General features: G+C 50.2%; 9 protein-coding genes across 9 annotated transcripts; 3 read left to right on the forward strand and 6 right to left on the reverse strand.

Moving 5' to 3' along the window:
- Nucleotides 1-48: 48 nt before the first annotated feature.
- On the reverse strand, nucleotides 49-1,553 carry BC939DRAFT_213161 (uncharacterized protein). Its single transcript, XM_051550720.1, has 3 exons — nucleotides 1,265-1,553; nucleotides 1,068-1,105; nucleotides 49-977 (listed from the first exon to the last, which is right to left on the reverse strand). The coding sequence occupies exons 1-3, from the start codon at nucleotides 1,449-1,451 to the stop codon at nucleotides 486-488; spliced, it is 717 nt and encodes a 238-aa protein (XP_051410470.1). The 5' UTR covers nucleotides 1,452-1,553; the 3' UTR covers nucleotides 49-485.
- On the reverse strand, nucleotides 1,444-2,545 carry BC939DRAFT_456603 (swarming motility protein YbiA). The gene is made up of 2 exons (XM_051556354.1): nucleotides 1,891-2,545; nucleotides 1,444-1,797 (listed from the first exon to the last, which is right to left on the reverse strand). The coding sequence occupies exons 1-2, from the start codon at nucleotides 2,234-2,236 to the stop codon at nucleotides 1,637-1,639; spliced, it is 507 nt and encodes a 168-aa protein (XP_051410471.1). The 5' UTR covers nucleotides 2,237-2,545; the 3' UTR covers nucleotides 1,444-1,636.
- Nucleotides 2,546-3,297: 752 nt separating this feature from the next.
- Nucleotides 3,298-5,142, forward strand: BC939DRAFT_456607 (UAA transporter family-domain-containing protein). The gene is made up of 2 exons (XM_051556355.1): nucleotides 3,298-3,469; nucleotides 3,665-5,142. The coding sequence occupies exons 1-2, from the start codon at nucleotides 3,441-3,443 to the stop codon at nucleotides 4,998-5,000; spliced, it is 1,365 nt and encodes a 454-aa protein (XP_051410472.1). The 5' UTR covers nucleotides 3,298-3,440; the 3' UTR covers nucleotides 5,001-5,142.
- A 629-nt stretch (nucleotides 5,143-5,771) lies between these two features.
- BC939DRAFT_456610 (uncharacterized protein) lies at nucleotides 5,772-7,343 on the reverse strand. Its single transcript, XM_051556356.1, has 5 exons — nucleotides 7,002-7,343; nucleotides 6,853-6,891; nucleotides 6,679-6,778; nucleotides 6,398-6,582; nucleotides 5,772-6,310 (listed from the first exon to the last, which is right to left on the reverse strand). Exons 1-5 carry the CDS (start codon nucleotides 7,277-7,279, stop codon nucleotides 5,893-5,895), a joined length of 1,020 nt encoding a protein of 339 aa, XP_051410473.1. The 5' UTR covers nucleotides 7,280-7,343; the 3' UTR covers nucleotides 5,772-5,892.
- Nucleotides 7,344-7,401: 58 nt separating this feature from the next.
- Nucleotides 7,402-9,423, forward strand: BC939DRAFT_456612 (P-loop containing nucleoside triphosphate hydrolase protein). Its single transcript, XM_051556357.1, has 5 exons — nucleotides 7,402-7,646; nucleotides 7,862-7,966; nucleotides 8,063-8,162; nucleotides 8,282-8,648; nucleotides 8,775-9,423. Exons 1-5 carry the CDS (start codon nucleotides 7,506-7,508, stop codon nucleotides 9,118-9,120), a joined length of 1,059 nt encoding a protein of 352 aa, XP_051410474.1. The 5' UTR covers nucleotides 7,402-7,505; the 3' UTR covers nucleotides 9,121-9,423.
- A 699-nt stretch (nucleotides 9,424-10,122) lies between these two features.
- BC939DRAFT_213474 (uncharacterized protein) lies at nucleotides 10,123-11,925 on the forward strand. The gene is made up of 4 exons (XM_051550723.1): nucleotides 10,123-10,166; nucleotides 10,292-10,580; nucleotides 10,695-10,824; nucleotides 10,976-11,925. Exons 1-4 carry the CDS (start codon nucleotides 10,162-10,164, stop codon nucleotides 11,836-11,838), a joined length of 1,287 nt encoding a protein of 428 aa, XP_051410475.1. The 5' UTR covers nucleotides 10,123-10,161; the 3' UTR covers nucleotides 11,839-11,925.
- A 43-nt stretch (nucleotides 11,926-11,968) lies between these two features.
- Nucleotides 11,969-18,120, reverse strand: BC939DRAFT_213489 (uncharacterized protein). Its single transcript, XM_051550724.1, has 2 exons — nucleotides 16,652-18,120; nucleotides 11,969-15,952 (listed from the first exon to the last, which is right to left on the reverse strand). The coding sequence occupies exons 1-2, from the start codon at nucleotides 17,967-17,969 to the stop codon at nucleotides 12,120-12,122; spliced, it is 5,151 nt and encodes a 1,716-aa protein (XP_051410476.1). The 5' UTR covers nucleotides 17,970-18,120; the 3' UTR covers nucleotides 11,969-12,119.
- A 538-nt stretch (nucleotides 18,121-18,658) lies between these two features.
- Nucleotides 18,659-20,264, reverse strand: BC939DRAFT_456619 (uncharacterized protein). Its single transcript, XM_051556358.1, has one exon. It carries the CDS (start codon nucleotides 19,221-19,223, stop codon nucleotides 18,681-18,683), a length of 543 nt encoding a protein of 180 aa, XP_051410477.1. The 5' UTR covers nucleotides 19,224-20,264; the 3' UTR covers nucleotides 18,659-18,680.
- A 1,647-nt stretch (nucleotides 20,265-21,911) lies between these two features.
- Nucleotides 21,912-24,023, reverse strand: BC939DRAFT_530280 (uncharacterized protein). The gene is made up of 5 exons (XM_051561565.1): nucleotides 23,543-24,023; nucleotides 23,000-23,442; nucleotides 22,788-22,908; nucleotides 22,308-22,706; nucleotides 21,912-22,199 (listed from the first exon to the last, which is right to left on the reverse strand). The coding sequence occupies exons 1-5, from the start codon at nucleotides 23,973-23,975 to the stop codon at nucleotides 22,105-22,107; spliced, it is 1,491 nt and encodes a 496-aa protein (XP_051410478.1). The 5' UTR covers nucleotides 23,976-24,023; the 3' UTR covers nucleotides 21,912-22,104.
- Between the last annotated feature and the right edge of the window lie 86 nt (nucleotides 24,024-24,109).

Raw genomic sequence — 24,109 nt, forward strand, 5'->3', positions numbered from 1 at the left:
AGCGCCTCCAAACATGCCAATGAGGTGCGGGTCGGTCCAAAGGACGGGGGCGTTTTTTTCTTTTTTCTTTTTTCTTTTTTCCTCCTGAGAAATGCTCGGAGGCTTTAGAGTCAGACCACACGCTGGTCCGATATGTATGCAGGTGCCAAGGTCCGTTCAGTCCAGTCAATATTCCAGCGCCAATTACCTGAAAAAACGATACAAGAAGGGTTACGAAGATGATGAATGATGGAGAGGAAAAAAGGAAAATAGAGGAACGGACGAAAGGAAGGAGTGGGTTGGGAAAAACGAAGAAAGAAAAGAAAAAAGGAATGAAGGAATGAGGTGAAGGAAAAAAAAAAAAAAGAGTCCGACCGCGGTGCAGGTCAAGGCATTGCAGCACATACGACATTTCATTCTTCATGGGACCCCACATAGGTTGAGAACACGAACATGGTTTTGGGCGGGGTCCCCTTCTTTAATAATGGGATGACTATGGCGGCTAATTACTTGTCCTTCTTCGACTCCAGGCGCTCTTGCTCATTGCTGCTGCCGCCAATGCCACTGCCACTGCCGCTACTGCTGCTCTTATTGTCTTGGAGGATGGGAAAGCCATATGCAGTCAGCTCCTGGTCCGTCATGTCCTTGAAGATACCCACGGGAGCATTGTAATACCACCAGCCTTTGATGATCTGCCAATACGAAATGCCGTGGCCACCTTGTCTCCACTCCTCAAAGCAATGGTCGAAATTGAATCGTAGGCACGATCCACCCCAGCTGGTTAGGATCTCGTGTGCGAGTGGGTCGTAGATGTGCAGACATGGTACCCCCTTGGTTTGCCATTCGTTCAAGATGTCAATTTTGATTGGATCGTTGAAGGGGATCGCTAGCCAGCGCGGATGTGCCTCTAATGTCTTGTTAAATGCTGCCTCCGTGGTGTCGAGTGAGACGTAGATAAGCACAAAATCAGGGTGGCACTCTAAAAAGCGATCCACGATCTGGAGGGATATGAAAGGTCGCTGTTAATGAGATATTGGATAATGAATGAGCTGTGTACGACCAAATTTGATGGCAGCCATTGCTCTCACAGTTGATAGCTCCTGGCAGACGGCATAGCGACCGGCACCTGCATAGGCGACAGACCATAGGCGATAGTGCGATAGAAAGATAACAAAGGACAAGATGATCAATACTTTTTGCTGATCATATATTTGATGCACTCCAAAATTCCTTGTAGTTTGTGAGTATAGACATCAGTTGCACTTCCAAGGTCTCTATCTCTTACTGCAAAAGAATCCGATGGTCTTGTTGGCGACCTCATAGACGGGGACATGTTTGCCGGCAGCATCCTGTAGCTTGATGCGGAAGAGGATTGATTTTTGCTTATCGATTGTGGCCTTTGCTCGTGTTGCGTATGTTGCTGTTTGCTCAGCAGTGGGTGTGCCGACTGAAGGGTCGATTGAGGTTGACATTAGATGGATGAGATGGTGGGATGGGATGGGATGAGATGAGATGGTATGATATGAACCGACCTGCAGACGATTCTCCGCATTCTTCGCACGACTACCACACACGTAAATAACGTTTAGTTCGTTTAGTTTCACTTTATTTTTTTTGATCCTCAAAAAAGGGAATGGATGGGAAACAGCGTCGCCAGTTAGTTCGCACCCAAACGGCGCGCGCGCGCGACCTCTTCTTCGATCTGCTCCGGGCTCATCTTGGTGATCTTTTCCCGGACTTCCATCAGAACAATACCCAGCATATTTTTGCCCTTTCCATCGCCACCGTCTGCCCAGTAACGATCATTCTTCGTATGTTCTATTGCCACCAAAAAAGAATACTTTCATAGTCAGGACCATTTGTTGCTCAATGCTGAACACTGTATCATAGAGTAATGGCTTGCGTACATACCATTGAGATACTGCTCTCCAGTGTCGAGAAGAACTTTGGTCAGGTTAGGATGCTGCAGAAACTTTTGCAGCACACAGGCCCTCATGATATCGTCCTTGACCTCCTCCCAATCTGGTCTCAGTGGCCAGGATCTGTTCCTGCCCATCTGGGCGGCATTGCCAGGGGTGTCTGCCACTCGGATTATCTCCACATACTCGCGGTCAGGGAGATGAGCAAACTTTTGGGCTTGAAAGTAGTGCTCCGTGGTGGGCCATTCCTGTCCATCAAGGACAATTGGCGCGTAATAAAAGTTGGAAAACTCGCCGTAGGGGTCCCCCTGGCGGTAAAAATTGATGTTATCCTTCATTTCGTGGAGGAGCTGAGTGGTTCTATGGAGAGAGTATAAAATGGGGCGATCAGAGGTTGAGTTGGGGCGACACGACGCGCGGAGAGGATGAGAGGAGAATAGAATGTGGAGAAAGAAAGGGGGCAGGGGTATACAGCATGTATTTATGTGAACGAGCCAAAAAAAAAATGGTGGCGTTTCCGCTGCCCTTTGGAGCCGTTGTCCCTTTGAACCGCTGCCACAGTGGGGCGGTGACGTAAATCGAGCTGCGGTAGGACCAGCTGCGAGATTGCGGAGAGCCGTTTCCCCTCCAGAGGTGGCGATGGCGATGGAGCGGAATGGCAGTGCGAGATGTTGTCTTCTGTCATCATGTCATCAGCGATGAGTTGGTAATCGCTCTTTTGTACCCTTGTTAGAAAGATATGCATGATCGGTATGTGGGGGGGTGCACAGGCACAAGACCGCGGAGGGTCGGTTACATGGGCAAAGCCCATTGCGCTGCCAGCATTGTTTGTTCATGATGCGTACACGTACGTACGTGTACTTCGTATATATTTGTTTGGAATATGTGGAAGTGGATCCAGTGGTGTGTCAGGGTACGCGACATGGTGCCTGTGGATTCAATCGGGGTTTGAGAAGGGATGGCTCCTTCAGGTATCGGTCGTACATGCCCATTTGTACGGTACTGGATTGGGTACAAGCCAGAGCGGGAAGGCAATAAAATGAGAAATGAGTGAGCACAGGGAGAGGAAGAGGAAGAGAACGAGAATAAAGCAGCGGATTGGTTGCTCTTGCTTCATTCGCCGCAATAATAGTCTGCACTCACACTGGAGACGGATGTTGTGCTAGACTAGACATGTACGGTGCATGCACATGTAAGTGTAAAGTGTATATGAGATATTGGCTTATTGGGGAGGAGGGATGGGATGGATGTGTGTTTGCTGGACAGCTGCACAAAATAACAAAATAAGGCCATGAATCCCGGGAGCGGCCTCTGATTCGATCGCTTTTTTCCCTCTAAACTCAAACGGGGAGTTGGACAGCAACAGAAACGGTTTGGTCTAATTCCCTCCCTCTCTCTTCTTCATCCCATCCCATCCCATCCCATCCCTTCTTCCTCCTCCATCCTGCTCCATCTCCCCTCTTGCCCTCATCCTCCTCTCGCCCTTCCCCAGCCACCCTCCATCACAACCCCACCCCCCTCCCCCAACTTGCCCAGTAGAGGATGCTAAAACTAGCCGTCTGTGTAGCTGGGTAAACTATCATACGCTCTGTTTAACCTTACATATCCTGTCCCTGAATCAGGGCCAGGATCACCAAAGACGTGGCCCTCGTGTCCCTGCCCCTCCTATCCAGGGCGCCAGATGTATCCATACACATCCCCACCCGCGAGCCTATTTCTCTAACAAACTCCTCCTTCTCCTTCTCCACCACACTCTTCGTATATAGCATCTACAGTTGCTTCCTAACATGGGGCTTGCTTCAGGAAAAGGTCTCGACAACACCCTACGGAGAGGAGGGCGAGCAGTTCAACTACTTCATCTTCCTCAACATGGCCCAGGCCATCACCGCCTCCGCCATCGCATTCCTCTACCTCAAACTACAGGGAAAACCATTGGAGATGCCATCCAGGATGTTGCTCGGTAAATACTTCCAGGTCGCCTTCTTCAACGCGAGTGCCTCTCCCTTCTCCTACGCGGCCCTCAGACACATCGATTACCCGACCATGATCCTCACAAAGTCCTGCAAGCTCGTGCCGGTCATGCTCATGAACATCCTGCTCTACCGCCGCAAATTTCCCACCTACAAATATGCCTGCGTTGCCCTGATCACCTGTGGAGTCGCCGGATTCATGCTCCTCGCACCCTTTGACGACCATGCACACGGTAAGAAGGACGCTGTCGAAAGCTCGCTCTACGGCATGTTCCTCGTCATCATCAACCTGACCATCGACGGCATCACCAACTCGACTCAGGACCAGATCTTTCACACCTTCAAGGTCACAGGCCAGCAGATGATGTGCTTCATGAACCTGTTCATGGCCATGTTCATGGCCCTCTGGCTCTTCAACCCCTTCAACTCTGAGCTCGGCAATGCGCTGGCGTTTTGCCATTCCCACCCAGCCGTCATCAAGGATATCGCCCTCTTTTGCTTCTGCGGAGCACTCGGGCAGTGCTTCATTTTTTATACCCTCGAGCAATTTGGCTCCCTCTCCTTGGTCACCGTCACCGTCACTCGAAAGCTCTTCACCATCCTCCTCTCCATCTTTGCATATGGCCATAAACTCAACATCAGTCAATGGCTCATGATCGGCGTCGTCTTTTCGGGTATCGGTCTGGAGGCCTATGTCAAGAGACAGGAGAAACTGGAAAAGATGGTCGACAATCTCCCAAAGCACTCACCAAGGCCCGATCAGCTCTCGTTCAGTCAGGTCGAAATGATAAAGAAGGACAAGATCCAGGACCTCAACTCCAACTTCGTGGGCATGGCCTCGTCAAATCATGGGCCTGGATCGGGATTGGCCCAGTACGGCCAAGAGTACGGATACGATAACGGCAATACTACCCAGCTGTTGCAGCCACCACCATACTCGCAGCTTTCGCAACAACAGCAACAGCAACAGCTGCAGCAACAACAGCCTTTATTTCCGGAAAGCAATCAAAGTACGAGACCATACTCTGTCCGCGCATCCTATGTCAGCTCGATCACGACCGCACCCGGAATACCCGCCAATGGAGGGGGAAGGCAACGAACCAGTATTATCGCGCCAAAGCGTCACGCATAGTCTGCGCATTCTCTTTTATGTCACATTTGTTATGTCAACTTTTTAACAACCATCTCTATTTAGATATCAACTAAGCATGTATACCACCAATCTTGAAAGCACAGGAAGAAAAAGGAAAAAGAAAAGAGAAAAAAAAAAGCATTAAAAACTGTAAAAAAACAAAAAACAAAAGAAAACAAACCAATGGAGCTATTCAGCTAGGCTATGTATATATAACGCAGCAACCGCGGTGGATCCAGGGGCAATTTTTTTTTTTTTTTCAATCAATACATTTCCTGTTGTTTACTGCAGATACAACAAACAGGTCACCTCGTCATATGAGTGACAATCTGCAGTGTAGGCCACCGCTTCCTAATCTCGCTTAACCAGGTTTTCGACTCATACCCGCGGTAAATCTCTGAGGACCACGTATAGCCATAATCCTGCCACAGTTCCATCAGCCGAGGCCAATAATCCAACATCCACTCAACCTCATCGCGTGCGAAGTAGCTCAGGCGGCCGCCCAGTTTCACGGTCACCAATTGACAAAGCTGCCCCAGAGGCTCGAGCCTTTTGTTCAAACCCAAAGTCCTCAGCACTTGTTATTGGCCCGGAACGACTGCGTTTCCTTCCAGAGGATAGGCGTGAAGGTTCCATGCTACGCTCTGCAAACGCGCGCGCAGTTCCTTTGGTCAGAAAGTGAGAGATCGGCTACGATGGTATCCAGAATAAACGAGATGTCGAGGATCGAGATCAATGCCATCTTGGCATGCCATGCAAATGGAATGAATGAGACGAGAGTAGAGGTAAATGCCCCTAAATAATAAGGTTTCGTGCTGTGCTTCGCCCACTGAATAGCGAGCTGTTTCTTTATTTAGGAGCGCGCTTATGTGTTCTCAGCATGCGTGTGGTCTTAGGCATCCTCCAAGTGATGGTCGTAGTTATACGATCGGGCCAGTCTCCAATCGAGGTACTCTCCAGCGGTCATGTTTCGTCCCTCTTCGAATTCCACAGCATCAGCCCTCATCTCCTGCGTGATCAACGGTGAGGGGATAGGGTCAAGTCGAGTATCATCGTTCGCGTGGATGAAACAGGCGATCGAGTAGCGAGAGTGGTGCTGCTGCTGAGGGTTGTACATGACGCGGTGCATCGTCGACTTGAGCAGGCCATTAGTCCACATCTGGAGGTGGTCCGCGATGTTGACCAAGATAGTGTTGGGGATTACAGGCGCAGCTACCCAGGGCACATCCTTGTGCACACGCGATGCCTGGACTTCGAGACCGGCGATATCCTTTTGCATCAGGAGCGTGATGGACCCGTAGTCGGTATGGCTAGCATATGAAGTTGTGGCATCGGACCCCAGTCAGTATCATATTCATTGGAAGTAATGAGTAAAGTATGACGTTGCTAACCCTCACCTTCCTGCCAGGGGTGTGTTGGGGTCACCAGATTGCTTAGGATAGTGAAGGAACCTCAGCGTGGTGCCTGAGTCCGCATCCCATTCGTGGCTCTTATCAAAGTAATGCCGACCACCGGATGTCTCAGGCACCTGGAGTGCAATTGCAAAGCACTGCATGATGTCCCTCGACAAACGATGAAGGTCCTATTGTTAAACGTCAAGAAAAGATGAATATACCAAAGGCCCTTTTTGCAAGTCCATCATACACTGAATATAAGAGAGAACACGGATACTCTTTACCTTGTAGAAAACACCGAGGTCTTCCTGCTCAGCCTTGTTGCCCTGAACAAAGTAATTCGTTGAGTCGTCTTTGATAGAGTACTTGCGAATATTATACGCTCTATCGAAGTCCAAGAATTAGATAACGTCAAATAGCGTGCTTTTGCCGCCAAACACAAATATCCTGCCACTCACTCTTTCAAGTCGCCCATGGTCTGATGCTCGGGATCTAGACTATAAGCGAGCACATTGATAGGCAACGTAGTATCAGTTATACCACTGCTCGCTCGGATAAAGTATAGCTGTTCAACAGGCCCGTAGCCTCTGCAATCGTTTGAACGTACGTCTCGGATTTTATGGGAGTGTATCCAATATTGCCAGGGCCAATGAGATACTGACTCTTGTTCTGGAGGGGCCGCTGGAAGAAGCGCTCGCTGCACTCGAACATACGGTCGATAAGGTCCTGAGGGATGCCATGGTTCTTGAGATAAAAGAAGCCAATGTGCTGACTGGCTTCGCCGACCTGACGTGCGCACTCCGCAGGGTCCGAGGTGAACAAGCTGAAGTCGATAACAGGGATAGTGACAGTGGCACTTGTATCGAGCTGTTGGTTGCTAGACATGGTGTTTTTTTTTCTTTTTCTTTTTCTTTTTCGAGTGGGAAAGTAAAAAAGCGGAAAGAAGAGGTGACAGAAGATAGCGACCGCGGGGAACTTTCCGAATTCATACCTGTTTCCGAAGCGCTCTGTGCGCCCAGTGACTGTCGGTAATGTTCACAGGGGACTAAGATCAAAGGCACTTTCTTAGAAGCACACTTCAGGCACTACACAACTCAACCTTGGACCCGTAATGAATCCTCTGAATGTGCGGCGTGCGTTTGTCTATGACAAGATCATCAACTGGTTCCCGGGACACATGGCTAAGGGACTGCGGCTGATCACCGAGAAACTGAATGCCGTTCAAGTGATCATCGAAGTGCGCGATGCAAGGATATCAAGCTCGTGCTCCTTATTTTTTTTTTTTTTTGCGCTGTGTTCAGTGTGTGCTTGATCCGAATGCCAGCTGCATATCATCTTTCAACCAAAAGAAAAAAAAAAAAAAAAAAAAAAAACTGCTATTATCCTTAACTCTGCCAATGTCAATGCCATGTCTCTTGTCTATTTCTTTCTTGATCTATCTCTATTTATAATTATTGTCGACAACACATCCCTCTATCGTCCATCAACCACAAGTTCGAGCCTATTGCTCAGCGAAAGGACCGCCTTATTGTCTACAACAAGGCTGATCTAGCCCATCCAGACACGGAAGCAGTAAGGCAACAGACATTGGATCAATTGCTTTTTGTCTGCAATGCGTCCGTACAATTGAACTTTGCTTATTCATGCCTTTTCTCGCCTTCACAATAGGCCGTTACAAAGGCACTCAAGGAGTTCAAGGGACAGGATGTTGTGTTCACAAACGCAAACGAGGATGTGAATATCAAAGGGATCATGAAATATCTCGCCAGTACGTCTATTCGCCATCGCGCTCGCTGTTCACCAAATTGCGATTTGTTTTTAGTATGAGGACTTCAAGGAGCTGACTGACGCCCCAATATCGTTCATTTTATTCACCATTGACTACAGAAAAGGCAAAGGTTTCAGGAACGGCGTCTGAGAAAGAACTGACGACCACAGTCATGGTCGTCGGCATGCCGAACGTTGGAAAATCATCCCTGATCAATTCTCTGAGGAGGATAGGTGTCAGGAAGGGGAAAGCTGCACCGACGGGAGCCATTCCAGGAATCACCAGGACGGTCGCTGGCACAATCAAAGTTTTGGATTCGCCAAAGGTTTATCTCATCGACACACCCGGCGTTATGATCCCGCATATTGCAGATCCCATATCGGCTATCAAGGTCGCACTTACTGGCGCGATCTCCGATCATCTCTCGGACGAGGAAGTTATTGCAGATTATCTGCTCTTCCAGCTAAACCAGGCGCAGGACTATAGGTAATATGTCGCACTGTTTATGTAGGTGGATCAAACGGCATATGATCTTCTTCCCAGCAACGATTTCTAACGCTGACGCTTATTTTTTTTATTTTATTTTATTTTATTTTTCCAAAAATCAATCAGATATGTAGAACTGTACAACATCAAGGAACCAACGGACAACATCCAAGAATTCCTTCCGCAGGTCGCAAAGTACATTGGCGCACTTAAAAAGGGTGGAGAATACAACCTGACCATGGCAGCCCAGTTCCTGGTCAAGCAGTATCGGCTAGGCAAGTTGGGCAGGCACACCTTGGACGATATCGACCCCGCATCACTGGAGGCATTTCTGACCCGGGACATCGAAGACTCTGTCAGTCGACGGCAGCAAAAGAAGGCCGATAAGATCGAAGACCGTAGACTGAGAAGGCTGGTTCAGCAACGGAAAGCAGAGGAGCGAGACCGGTCTGGTTCAGGGTCCAAGCTGTAGCTGCCCGGAAACACGCTCGATTAATATATTGTTGCATTTTACGACTATACCGACATCCTTGTGTTGTAAGGGACCAATCTTGAAAGTATGCCTTCTGTTTATTGACAGCGATGATGGAGCCACATAGATATCTCAGAAACGAGGAGGATCCGTAGGGATGGAAGAATTGAATCATTTTTGAATCCCGCGCGCTACAGATAGTTGCACGGGCAGCATCATCCCCCACACACCCCTCCTCCTCCTCCTCCATCATATAATTCGCTTGTTAAAGCATCTCTTCATAAATATTCCTTTTCTCTTCCTCGCCGGTCATGAATCTCGAACGCCCTTTTTTTAATAACAAGGCCCTACCCGTACTTCTTGATGCATGTTTCCTCACGCGCTCTTCTAGAAACATGGTTGCCAATGGCGCCTCTTGGCTGCACGTCTAGTGCTTGCAATTGACTAGAGTAGTGATGTACCCCATTCCAACTGCTCGATTGCGTGCTCTTGTTCGCTGCTTTCGATACCGATAGCTTTGGTGGATCGTCAGGGAGGGAGGGAGGGAGGGGGAGGGGGGGGGTTTCTAATGTTGTCAATTGCTCTCGCCCGACATCCTGAGGCTCCCTAGCTCCATTGGCTCTTGGTTGCGGGCTTGAGACATTTACATCCTGTTATATTGGCGGCTCAGAAGCGGGTAACACGCGTCCAGTGGCCCAGTGTTCGATCCAGGCCCGAGTAAAAGATCACGGTAGCGTGGGCAGTTGAGAGGCCAAAAGGCGCGCTCTTTGTTATTGAACGGGGGGTCTGGAAACGCGTTCAAAACGCGTCGCTTGGTTTGGAGAACATGTTGACTCCTCTTAACCAGTCCCTGACTACCTACGAGGAAGTGGGGGATGACGAGGAGGGTAGTGGAGGGAAGAGCAGAGGGCGCGAGAACTAGGTTGTCGGGGGAATGCTCCACGTGATACAACTGCCTAGAAAAAGATAGAGGCGGGCTGAGCGTCTTGAATGGTGCTCTTTCTCTCTTTCTCACACCTTTCTTCCTGATCACCATCAACCATGAAGTAAGTGCTTCCTTCACCCATCAAACCTCATCGCACTCTTGCATTCTTGTCTACTCAGTCCATTAACAGGAATCTCCTCTTTTTCTCCCTCCTCTGTGTGTCACCCATTGCATTCTCGCTACCAGCGTCGTCAAGGAGATCAAACGACTGAACGAGCGAGAAGCCAGTCTATCGATCTCAACTTCTGGATCCTGGCATGAGCAATACAAAGACTCCGCCCACGTCTTTGTCGGCGGACTCCCCTACAACCTCACGGAGGGTGATATCGTCTGTGTGCTCTCGCAGTTTGGAGAGATCGCCGGTATTAATCTCGTTCGTGATAAGGAATCTGGAAAGTCCAAGGGTTATGCCTTTTTGAAATATGTCGATCAGAGGTCCACCATCCTCGCAGTCGATAACATGAATGGATCCAAGGTAAACTCTTTTTCTTCTTCTTCTATTTCATGCCTGAATGTATGACGAAAGGATTATCCGCTGTGTCTATGTGGCATTGGTACTCATCACAGCTGCACTACTTTTTTATTGTAGATAGGCGGAAGGGTGATCCGAGTTGACCATGTACAGAATTACAAGGTCCCCAAAGTCTTTGACGCCGACGGAAACGAGGTCGAACCGGACGAGGATACGGTCAACAACGTTGCTCCCAAACCGATCGGAGGTAAAAAAAAAAAAAAAAAAAAAACACTCTGCCTCTCCACCAAAGACACTTGATTCTCACCGTGTTCGTCGCAATTTCAACCTCGATGATTTTTTTACGGACCAACTTCCCTTTCTTCTTTTCCTTATTTCGTACCCTTACTACTCCATAGATTCCGGGTCAGAAGATGAATCCTCAAGCGACTCGGACGCCTTTGACAACACCGGGATCGACATTGACGATCCCATGCGTGACTACCTCCTCAAGAAACGCCGTAAAAAGAACAAGAAACCCAAAAAGAAATCCGAAAAGGATCAGGATAACGGTGACGGATCTAAAGAATCCAAGGCTGAACGCAAAGCTCGCCGAGAACTCAAACGTGCAGCCAAAAAGGCTAAGAAGGAAAAGAAAGCCGCCGCCACGACTGAAGACCAGGATCAGAACAAGGACAAGGACAAGGACAAAGAGAAGAGCAAAGGTCAACTCATCCGGGAATCGGACTCGAGCAAGATAGATCTAGACATGCGCGATTCCAAAAGCAACAGTACAAACAATGCGGACGAAATTATGAAGTCGCCAGAACCTCACTCGGAAACAAAGACTCAAAAAGACACAACTTCTGCTCAGCCCTCAACATCACCTCCAGTATTACCGTCATCCTCATCCCATAAATCGAGATCTCGTTCTCGTTCCCCAGTCTCGACATCTCGTTCTTACCGCCCTCATCACCGCCGCGACTCCCACTCTCGATCCAGGTCCAGATCACCGGACCGATACCGCTCATCCTCATACCGCGACGACAGAGACAGGAAGAGAGACTCGAGGGAACGGAGGAGAGATGACAGCCGAGACAGGGATAGGAGCAGGAACATGGACAGGGATCGTGACAGACGTCGCAGCAGCAGTAGGGAACGGCATTACGGATCCTCTCGTCGACGACGGAGTCCTTCGCCCTACTCGTCTCGACGACGCAGTTCTTCGCCCTATTCACGTCGCAGGAGTCGTAGTCGCAGTCAGAGTCCACGGCGATCATGATCTATCTTGCAGCTCTTGATACGTTTATTCCAAGATTACTGCTATGCACAAGAATAAACATAATAATACCACCACCTACCATCAATCAAAAAAAAAAAAAAAAAAAAAAAAAAAAAAAAAAAAAAAAGTCATTGGGAAAAAACAAGACGATTTATTTTAGGAAAAAAAATGCCACGCTAATAGTACAAGTTCAACAAATTTTTGGGATATTCACATGCTCCTCCTCCTCCTCCTTCTACTTCTGCCCCTACTTGTCCTCATCGGCTATGCCCATACCGGTGCTAGTGCTGGTGCTGGTCCATTGCATGGTACTCCACCAATGGTGCACCACCACCATTCGAATGCTCAACCGGATTGCCCGCGGAAGACGCCCTTCTCAGTCTGCCCCTTCCTACAGGACTCACACCCCGACTCCTCGACTCCCTAAACGGCGTCGATCTCGGGAAGTTTGGCTGCGTGGCCGACCATGGCCCGGACGACGACAATGACCTCTGCTGCTGCAACTGTTCCCTCGACAATGGGCTCGCAGTGTTCGCCCTACGTAGTGGAGTTCCTCCGGCCCCCGTTGCAGTCCAGAGCTCCCCCACACGATCCTGCGCCTCTCCGAATCCATCCTCCCTCGCGACCTCATACGATTGACGTCTGCTACCCAGCGCCGAGGCTCGATCACTTTGATTCTTGGATCGACCACGACGACTCGACATACTCGGCGTATGGCGACTCGAGTTTCTCGACACGATACTCGCTGCAATCGAAAGGCGCCTCTGGATCTTCGATCCCGTCACTCCCTCGGCCTCTGCTCCTTGCTTTCCGAGCTCGACCTCCCATTCCTTCCACCGCTGCACCGCCTCGGGGTCCTTCTCCAATTCCTGGTACAGATCCACATCCGACGGGAACATCTGGGCCTTCAGGATCTTGGCCATGATATTCGGCATAATCGCAATCATAAACGCAACAATGATCGTCAGCCAGAACGGCAGGTGACCCGCCAGGGTCTGAAAGACTCCGCGGACATGGTATCCCGCCGTTCGGATCGGGTAAAAGAACGAGTACACGGTATTGTATCCGAACCAGGCCAAGATCGTCAGGAACGAAGTGACATGCGTCATGACCGACCAGTTGTGTGTCTCCAGGTACGCGATCTTGAAGGTCACGACCAACACAATCGTCGTGTACACTCCCAGACCCATCGGGAACAACGCCTCATCATCGGGCTCGACCCCAAACTTGCCAATCGCGCCCGCAATCCACAGCGGCACCATCAACGCCGCAATCGCCTGATACACCGCTGCCGCCATCCAGGTCGAGTACGTCATCAACGAGAACCCACTGTTCCGCTGTCCGAACGTATACAGCTCCGGGACCAGCAACAGCGTCGACGCCTTCAGATCCTGCTCAAACATTCCAACCACCATCACCGGTAACGACGAGAACAGCGTGTTGTAGAACGAAAGCGTCCATTGCTCATACAACGACGTGCCCGAGAATCCTGTAAAGATCTGGAACAGTCCCTGTGTCAGGTAGAAGGTCGCGCACTTGTAAAATGTTCCCAGCACAAACTTTGACACTCGGACATACGACCACCGCCCGTGGACAAACAGAAGCCGCTCCAGGAACCGGAACTGTGCGATCGAATAATCACTCGACCGAGCCGCTTGCAGACCCTCCTTGCCTGTGATACCGATTCCGACGTTGGCCTCCTGGATCATCGCAATATCGTTCGCTCCATCGCCGATCGCGAGCGTCACCGCGTGTTTGCATCGAGCCCGGACCGTCTTGACCACGATTGCCTTCTGCGCAGGACTGACTCTGCAGCAGATCACTGAATCCGCTCGGATGCCCAGCTCCACAAAGAGTGCCATCAACTCTGTCGACTGCTCTACAATTCCCAGAGTCGCTCCGTCGATCACTACCACCACATGGCGGGACTTGCCCTTGTTCACATCCTTCATCGCCTTGTTCAGCGCCCTGTGAGCCTGCGCCTGAGTCGGGACGTCCAGGATGATGGTCGAAGAGTAATCCTTGATCAAACGGCACGAGTATCCGATGTTGATGGCGGTCTCGCGCTTGTCCCCTGTCAACATCCACAGTCGAATACCAGCCCTCCGCAGCTTATCAATCGTCTCCGGCACGCCCACCTGCAACTTGTCCTCAATAGCGGTTGCACCGGTCATATCCAGATTCTGCTCCAACAACTCTGCTACCTGCTCCAGTTTCTCCTGTCGACCTTCGATAGCACTCTGAGCGGCGGCGTACTGCTTTGACCAATCGCTATACTCCTCCTTGGACAGGAATCGGTGTCCGTAAAGCAAAGTCCTCAATCCTGTGGTCGCATACTCTTGAATATGATCCATCGTCTGTTGATACTCCCACATCTCTGACTGTGTCCATCCTGGGGTCTGACCGAAAAAGTAGGCGCCCGTATCGTCCTCCTCGGCCAAAGATGGGTCGTTACCATCCGCAACCATACCAAATTCATCCTTCATCGAATCCATGGTATCCTGACGATCATAGCCCTTTCGCATAGCCCCACCGCCAACACCGATGCCCGTGCCCGAGGTCGAGGACCTGTCCAGGGCATACTTGCGACTCTTTCCCGATTTCGAGTATTCCAAGCTCTCCAAAGGATCGGCACCGTTATATCCATGAACCGAATCCGGCGTGAACGGCATGGGCGATTCCAGGGCTTGGAAATCATTGAATCCCGTCTGAGGATCCCGCACGCGCTCCAAAATGATTGAATCCGCCCCCTTTGTGAACAAACAGATCTGTCCATCCGGCATCCGGTAGATGACCGACATACGCTTCCGCTTACTCGAGAACTCGATGACGTTGAGGATTTCATAAAACTCCTCCTTTGTCGCCTCATTCGGGGACTCTCGCAGGCTGCACACACGGATTCCGCCACGGCTGCGGTCCACAAAGACGTAGCCAAGCTCCTTTGCACCAGCGACCAAAGCGTTCTCGTCCGGACTGGCTGCCTGGTACTTGAAACTCATCGGATCGGACACATCCATCAGCTCTGGGACGGCATCGTGACAAAGAGCCATTGCCAACAAGAAGAACCGAATCCTGCCCGTCATGGGGTGGCGTGCTCCTGACTCTAAGAAGGGAATCAATTGGGACGTGGGCGTGCAGGGTACGATGGTCTCTGCGTAGGATGGTTTGTTGCCTACGTGAACGCTCTCTGGATAAGTACCCGAATATGATCCTGCCCCCATCTCCGAGACTTCCTTCCCACCGAGACTCTGGTAACCTATGCTGGACCTGCGGCTGTGCCGATGCGAGGACCGCTTCAGTTTGCTGACCACCTTCCCAGCCTTGTTCTTGTACTTGTTGCGCCTACGAGTGGCTTCCCCCTCCGGTGTGGGGTCAGATGAGAGCCCATCCTGGTTCTCCTGCGCCAACAACGCTGCTGCCTTGATAGTTTCCGGATCCAGGTCATGGTTGAAGGAATGTCCTGCCACGCAGAATTTGCGAAAGATCATGATGTTCTCCGTGAGCGTTCCTGTCTTGTCCGAGAATAGATAGCTGACCTGGCCCAATTCCTCGTTAATGACTGATGTCCTGGCCTCTGCGGGGGTGTCCGAGATCGGATCATACATCTCAATGTCGTGGTGGATAAAGTACGCCTGCAGCAACTTGACCAATTCCATCGTGACATAGAGCGAGATTGGAATCATGGTGTTGAAGAGGACGATGTATCCAAAGAGGACCGAAGCAGTATCGCTGTGGAAGGGACCCTTGCCTGACAGGTACCAGGCCATGCTTCCGGGCTTGGTGTTCTTGCTGTTCCAGACCGCGCTGAGGACTGTGCAGAGTGCGGACAAAAAGATGACGATGCTGAAGATGACGATGATGACCTTGTTGATCAGGCGCTGCATGCTAGGGGCCTTTGTCCGCACGTTCTTTGAGCCGTTCTGACGGATCTTTGTGTCCTCGCCCGAGAAGACGACGAGGCCGTAGACGTAAGGGGTGTTACGGAGGATGGTGCCGCGGAGGAGGACCTGGTTGATGCTGAGCGGGTATCGCGGCAGGTTCTTGCCCCGCCCAAGTTCCATGTAGCCCTCAAAGTTGTACAGGTCCTGGTTGGGCTGTTCCGTATGGGCGCAACCTGGGTTCGAGAGAACGTAATTCCGTCCAAACCCAAAAAAAAAAAAAGAAGAAAAAAACCGACGATGATGATGATGATTAGTTATCGTGCATATGCGAAATTAGGATTCATTCGATTAGCGCCATTTTTTTTTTTTTTTTTTTTTATCTCCTCCTCATCTTCCGGGTATGCTTTCCTGCCCTGCCCCTGCGGAACCTGACGCCTTTTCCGCCAGTTGATCCCGTCCCTCGTTCGGATGGTCGGGTAATAGAATACGCATATGCACGCACGAACAATACACAAACACACAGACACAAACAACAACGCCATATGCTGCCCCCTGTCGACAAGCCTGCTCTTTTTTTGTGTGCTCTGTGCAAGTCAACAACCCACACACGACCATGACCAAAAACAGAGCCAAATACCCAACCATGACATAACCAACCCCGCCAAGGAGAAACATCCGCTTTAACTTTATCCCCCCCTCCAGTACCGGGCAAAAGGACAAAAAGACAACAACAAAAGAAAAAAAAAGGAAACCATGGAAGGAATCATTGTCATCATAATGGATCACCAGAGTGCAGTGCAGCAACGCTGTGTAGTGTAGTGTAGTGTTGTAGTATAGGGGAATAATCTTTCCCCCTCCCCCCTCCCCCCTTCCCCGGGTGACAAAATGACGCGCCTCCAACATTGCAAAAAGACGCAGAAGCGAGAGCGTACCTGTGAAAGATGCGAGATCCTCGGGAGTTTGGATGTTGTCATTCGTGACCTTGAGCGCCTGTCGTTGCTTGAGATTCGTCTCGCCATCGAGCGCGGCAGTCTCGACATAGCACCCGCCCTCTGGTCCTCCAGAGTGCAGCAGAACCAAATCTGCAGGCACCCAGTCATTCTGATCCACCCTTACAATATCTCCCACGGCCAGGTCCTTCCACTTGATTTGCTGAAAGATTGGAAGATTTGCTGCAGGTGAATGCTGCGTCGTTGCTGGTGTCAATGGTATCGTGATCGAGACATCTGCAGACGACGATTCAACCTCCACGGCTGCTGTAGTTGCCAAAGGCGCGTGATGAGGGAAATCGGCCGAAGAGATCGAGTTGGTTGCGTTACGATAGCTCCGAAAGACGTTTGCCTTCTGGTTATTCTCTCCACTGTCCTGTCGATGTCTCCGGTAATCATCATAGCCCTCATGAGCGATTGCGATCGACAAGAAGACCACCAACGGAACCAAGGTTGTGTACTGGCCTGTTGGGGACCAGCTCGGCACCATCTGCAAGGAAGCGACGAACAAGAAGTAGACGTTTGCGATCTTTGAGAATTGCGCATAAAGCTGCTTTGGCAAGAAATCCCACAGGGTGTAGCGAGCGGTTGTTACTGCATTGGAGACATAGGGATAGCCGGTTTCTGGCTGGATGAGAGGGGTGGTTCGGGAGGGGTTGATGGGGATGACTCGGTCGGACTTTTGGGGGACGACGCCTCTGCGACCTCTGACCTTGTTGAGGACAGTGGTCCACCAGCTCTGGGGATGGATTGGTTTCGAGACATCGGAGGATTCAGAATCCCTGCGGGATTGTTCTTTGAAGGAGTGTGAATGGATAGGAGCTGGTGGTGCAGTTGTTGCTGTGGATGGATCGTGGACTGAGCCGAGTTCCATGACAGAGGACTTGGTGCCGACGGGAGTGGGTTCTGGCTTCTCGATCAACAGGTTCTTGTTGCTGTTGCTGTTGCTGTTGCTGTTGCTGTTGCTGTTGCTGTTGCTGTTGCTGTTGGCTGCGGAGGAGTCATTGAAGGGGTTGTTCCTTGAGGTGGAGGACGAAGGGGAGGTGATGATCAAGGGCTGCTGTCCTTGCAGGGTAGCTCTCCGTCGACGGGAGTGCAGGGAGGGTATGCTGGAGGAGGAGGAGGATGTAGCATTGTTGGTGGGCGAAAGAGGGGCATCGGCTGATGGGGAAGTGAGCAGGTGCAGCGGTAGTTGCTGGTGTTGCGGTGGTATTGACGACGGAGGAGTTGAAGAGGATGAGGGCTGACTGGCGGGAGCCATGGTCTTTGATGAATCCGATATCGGATGCAGCTGCGAAAGTGAAGGTGTGCAGACGAACGAGAGAGTGAGTGAGTGGGTGAGTGAGTGGGTGAATGAGTGAGTGAGTGAATGAATGAATGAGTGAGTGAGTGAGTGACGATATAATTAGACGATGTATGTGGCACGTAGAAGAAGGGGGAGGAGGAGGAGGAGGAGGAGGAGAGGAGGAGGGGTGAGGGAAGTGAGTGACAAGCAACGGGAACAGGCGAAAGGACTGTTGTTGCGGTCGAGGCGGGGAGGGGGAGGGGGACGAAGGGAACCAGGTCAGGAACGTGTGTTCTGGGCGGTGGGCGCAAGTGAGCAGGGGCATATGTATATATATATATATACCTTTTTCAGTGGGTGCACGCGATGAGAGTGGGCGGACGGGGGTGAATGGAGGGAGGGGTGCTGATGGGAGGGAGTAAGGAGGAGTGGGAGTGGGAGTGCGGGCGGGAGTGGGAGTGGATGTGGATGTGGGGGGAAGTAAAGAGTGCGAGAGTGGGAGAGGAGGGGAGAACGACTGCTCAGAGCAGAGGAGAGAGTGAGAAGTGTAAAAGAACGAAAGAGTGGAAAAAGAAGAAAGAAGCGAAAGAGGAAGAAAGCGAGCGCAGCGAAAGAAAGCGAATGCAGCCACTTAAAAAGCCAAAGCTCCGTTCGTCCCCCCCCCCCCCCTTTTCACTATCGGATTTCCTAGTCCTTGTCGTCGGCGGAGCAAAAGCACATATGCAGCCCAGCCCATACAGGGCTGGCGTTCTTCCTTGCCGGCCCTGTCGATGTCAGCCCTGCTGTCAACTGACAACACCACTTGGCCATGCCATGCCTGTAGTCAGCCAGTCTATCAGATTGTCGGTTTGTCACCTCCTTTTGTTGCCACGGGGGACGGCAGGGTAATAAATAGGGCGGCAATGGTCCGTCCCTGAGGAACCCCTCCCTAGTCTCACCCGTTTCACTCTCCGGAAAACCACGAAGCAGCGATGCACTAGTCCACACGCTAGGCTGGCACCAAGAACGTGTGCGTGGGCGGATCAGACCACCGAATCCAAAATGCAGACGAACAGGTGGTCCCTCTACACCGACCACCGTTTCAATGGTCCGCTCTAGTCCCCCTGCCCCTCCCCCGACACTCCACTCTCTCTCTCTCTCTCTCTCTCTCTCTGTTTCCAAGGCAATGGTGCAACATCTTGAAGACTTGAGTATGTCCGCCGTATTAGCCATATCTCGCTCCCTCTCCATCCCCCATGCGCTCTTTTGTTTTGTTCATTCGGTATGACGATGACGATGGTAAATCAACTTTTGCACCTTGCACCTTCGTCCTCAGCAACCCACAAATGAACCAATTGATAGGTGTGCAAACGGTAACTCTTCTACCTCCCCCTCCCCCCATTCATTTGTGTCCATACCTATATCCATCACCATCACCATCTTCTCTTCCTTCTCCTCACTGCGTTTGCATTGAGGTGCTTTGCCCTGCTTTACTGTGCCTCTCCATTGGCCCTTTTTGTTCTCCGTCCGTCCCCATGAACCTGTCCGTCTCCCATTTTTGGTTCGCACAGAGCACCCAATTTCCAGCTGGGCTGTTTTTTCTTTTTATGGTCACGCCCGCGCAACCCGCCCAATATTGCAATGCGATATTTCTTTTGTCCCGAATGTATACCCGCGACATCAAAAAAATAAAATAAAAAATTACGCCCATCCATCCACCCAACTATGCGGATCCTTCGCTTTGTCCGGCGTGTCTCTGACTCCTCCCCATTCTATCCATCACCACCATCCGCCCTGATCAAAAGTCTTGGTACATGTATATATATCACACCGCGAAAATTTAGTCCGCAAGGGGAACCACAACGATCCAAGATTCCATAACTCGGCTGACCGCTGCTTCCCTGTGCAAGCCTATTACAATTAGGTCGACTCAGATGAAGAGCCCTTTGTCATTTCAAAAATGTACCTTCTAATAAATTGACCTTATTATGCACCATATGAACATCGCTAGTACCTTTTCCTCCCCTTTTCTCCTACTCTACATAGGCATTTTCACAACACCCTGCATAGAAAACGCGTCTTTGCGAAGGAAGGGGCTGAGACCCACATATTAAATAGCGGTATGTGCGGTGGTATTGTGGGCTAGAGCATCGAATCTTTGGATCGACGGACAACTCAGGTCAGGACACTGATAACTGGTTGTCGAATGAGACAGAGATGAGCACCAAACGACCAGCAGCAGCAGCAGCAGCAGCAGCAATAACAACAGCAACAACAATAGTAACAAAAACTGCGCTCGTTCTACAGCCCAGAAACGGTATAGGACTTGATCTGCAAAAACCCCGCGTAGGGCTTTGGCATTTGCACAAGACTTGATCCTCCGTGTGGCTGTTGGATGGGGCGGTAACCTTTTTCTTTCTTTCTTTCTTTCTTTCTTTTTGCTACGGAGCCAATTGTCCCCCTCCCTAGCACGCGCCTACACCCACCCGATGTCCTATTGAGCCTCAGACTGTCACTCGTAAACACTCGCCTTAATTTTCCAAACAGTGCGTGTAACCATCCAATAACCAGATCATCGTTTCTCTCCACCAAACGCGCGGCTATAGCCAGAGCTGTCTTGCATAAACTCCCCTCCCCTCCCCCTCTGAGGACGAGAAAAACAACAACAACAACAGCCATTACGCCAGCCAAATCCTCCCTGCCAAGAATTCATCATCATCATGCTCAAATACTCCCCCAAGGAGGCAATTCGAGAAATAAAGGACGCCTGCAACTGCAAAAGCCATCTAGCATAATAGAATGACGGAGCGCCAAGGAAAGGAAAGGAAAGGAAAGGAAAGGAAAGGAAAGGAAAGGAGGGAGGGAGGGAGAGCTGGTGGGTAGAAGGGTTTTCGACGAGGCGCAAGGTGAAGCTGAAAAGAGGGGTGGGGTTCTTGTGCTATAGATAAGATCGGGAACGTGCGTGGTTGATCCAGGTTCCACAAATCAATAAAGTTTCCGCTAATGTCCACCTGCCGTTGTTTTTCCGTCTTTGAAAACTTTTGGAATGCGTCGCGTGCGTAGTCGCGTTTTAACCGCGTTCATCGCGTAGTCGTATTCTTTTTCTTTTTCTTTTCTTTTCCTGTCTTTTTTTTTATCATCTTCTCTTTTTTTTTCTTCATCTTGAAAACTTCACGCGTATAAAATGGTTGTTCAAATTTGAAAAAGCAAAGAAAAAAAAAAACTAAAAAGGAGTGTTACTCTCAACTCGGTAGAGATATCGCGTCTCCTGGCCTTTGTTGCCCCCCCAGCAGCCTCGGTAGCGCCATGGTCACCTCCAGAAAAAAGAATAAAAAAAAAAAAAAAAAAAAAAAAAAAAAAAAAAAAGATGAAGGAGGGCTGAGGAGCTGAGGAATCGGAAAAAAGACCCTCGTTTATCTCATAGACAGGTGTTTTGCACGACCTACCTATCGCGCCAGGGCTTTTGTGCAAGGACCCAACCTTGCTCGATCGTCTTCTATAGCGGGTGTGACCCACCCTGGTATTGTAATATTGTGGTATTGTATCTAGGGAAAATGTCTGATAAGTCTTTGTGCCTAGAGACCTGGCGTCCAGAACGCAGAACTCTTTTTTTTTTTTTTTTTTTTTTTTTCCACAGACATGAAAAGACCACATTTTGATGGGCGTCTGATGAAACAAATCGGAAAAAAAGAAGCCCGATCGATATCCCTGGCTTGCAGCGGGGGAGGCACAGTCTTTCAGGTCCCAACAGGGCACTGTATAGTATACACCGGCACCCCTGGCACGGAAATAATGTCATTTCACTTTAGAAACTCAGCCGTTCTGAATGAGATGAGCCAGATCAAAAAGAATTTCCCTCACCTAGGTCCAGTCCAACTTTCGAGAAAATGGCTGGATTAATTATCGTTGGCCAAGTTTAGACAGTTTTTTTTTTTTTTGTTTTTTTGTCACACCACCACAGCAACGAATAGAGTGGTACGCATGCATTCTTTTTTAATCCGAAACCCACTCCTTGTAAGGCTCGTAGTCAATGCTCGTTATTTCGACATATTCATATATGTTTTTCCATGTTGTAATAATTGTAATATACGGAAGATTTGGGAATGTCTCATGGCGCATAGACCGTGAAGTCTTACTGCTCCAGACGAAGCGTGCACCGCAAGAGATGATGGCTTGTGGATGAACCCAGGATCAGATCATTGCTCCAGAACGCGGCAACCGTTGAAGCTGTTGCAAAAAGGCAAAGCAAAAAAGAACACGTCCGTTAGATAACACGTCATTAATTCACCGACTTGAAAGTAGAGCAGATGGACCAACCCCCTTCAAAGCACTCACCGGAAATATCCTCTCCGTTGCTGTAGAACAGATCCTTGACCTCCCACTTCAGTGGAGGGATCTCGGGCTTTGAGAAGAAGTAAAGATCCGGCTGCGTGCTCTCCTGACTGATGTAGTTCTCTGGCGACAGCTTCTCCAGCTTGACAACATGAGAGGGTGCCTGGGGTTCGTAGCCCAGCTTATGTCGGAGGTAGGTCGAGTACGAGGGGTGGCTGGCAACATAGATATCGCCCGTATGTTTGTCGACAGATAGATTGTCGACGTGGTTACCAACCCAGATATCGATATCGTGGACCAATTCGCCTTGCTTGATATCCTCCGTCACGTTGTAGACATGTACAACCTTGTCCAGGAACGAGGACACGTACAACTGCGTTGCATCAGGAGAAATGGCAATACCTACAAGAAAATGAAGACCCTTAGTGGAATTTCAAGAGCCGCCAGGTGTGCGCACGTTTGGTAGTTGCATGATAGCCGTACCATAGGGGTTCGATAGAGCCTCAAGGACCTTGCGAGAATCCTCGCCATTGTAGTACACCACGGTTCCCAGCGAAAGACCTGCGACGTCTTCGGCAACTCGGCCATACTTGGTGTCCATACCCTATTGGAACCATCCAATTCAGCGTCAATCAATCAATTCAGAGCCAGTATCTACTGTACTTTTAGTCCATATCGCGCCTCAGACTTCTTACATGATGGTTGGTCAGATAGAAACGTTCCTTATCGATTGCAACAATATCCTTGGGAGTCACGAACAGGCTGCTCTGAACGCTCTTGACGTGCGTCAGGGCATTGTCCTTTGGAGCATAATCAAAGATCTCGACAATGTCGCCCTTATGAGAATGGTTGATCACAAACACACGGCTGGTCCAGGTTTTGGTGTCGGGGTTTTGGAAGCGGTAGATCGACATGCCCGCAGGATGAAAATCATCGGATGTGTATGCTCGAAGCTGGACCTCTTTTGGCGTTCCGTTCTTTTGGTTCAATGGCAACATGTAAATGCCTCCGTTCTGAGCAGTCTTTTTGCTGGGTCGGTGGAAGAAGCTGCTTTCCTTCACCCAAGATCGATCGTCCGAAGAGACGAACGCCAGCTGCTCCTGATCGCTGATCTCGATATCCGCAGGTCCGGGGATGTCTAGACCAGAGCGACAAAAATACGTGTTAGATCCAGCAATTTTTTTTAAAAAAAAAAAAGCCTAAACACGCGCGACATTAGCCTGCATTCGATGACGTACTGGCAATCTGGTAGCAATTGCCTTGAAGCCCAATAGTCTGCTCAATGGCGATCTCACGGCTTGGGAAGATGAACTTGTCATACACCGACTTGAGAAGCACACCGAGAGAGGCGATCAGGAGCGATAAGATAAAGTTCCGGAGTTGGTTAGATTGCTGGGCCTGTGGACGCTGACGAGGACGGGCCTGAGCAGCAGCAGCCTTCTTATTCTTGTCGTCCTCTGTATCCTTTGATGCGGGCGGGGCGCCCTTCTTCGCAGAAGTAGATACAGAAGAGGAGATTGAAGTAGCGGTGGTGGTGGCGACGGGCGAGACATCCGAGTCGTCGTCTGCGTCCTCGACAGTTGTCCTCCTGTTCCTGAGCGCGCCCGTTGCTGGTACCGTTGCTGGTGCTGGTGCTGGTACTAGTACTGGTGCGTCCTCTTTGTCTGCCATGGCTCGGTTGGGTGAGAAGGGATGAGAAGAGAAGGGATGAAGAACAGAGAGAGAGAGAGAGAGAGAGAGAGAGATGAGATTTGGCGAACGATCAACAGGGAAGTTGGTCTGGGAACGTTGCAGGAGTGTGCCCA

This window comes from Gamsiella multidivaricata (genome assembly GCF_025024155.1).
Source record: "Gamsiella multidivaricata strain RSA 2152 chromosome Unknown BC939scaffold_48, whole genome shotgun sequence".
Taxonomy (NCBI): Eukaryota; Fungi; Mortierellomycota; class Mortierellomycetes; order Mortierellales; family Mortierellaceae; genus Gamsiella; species Gamsiella multidivaricata.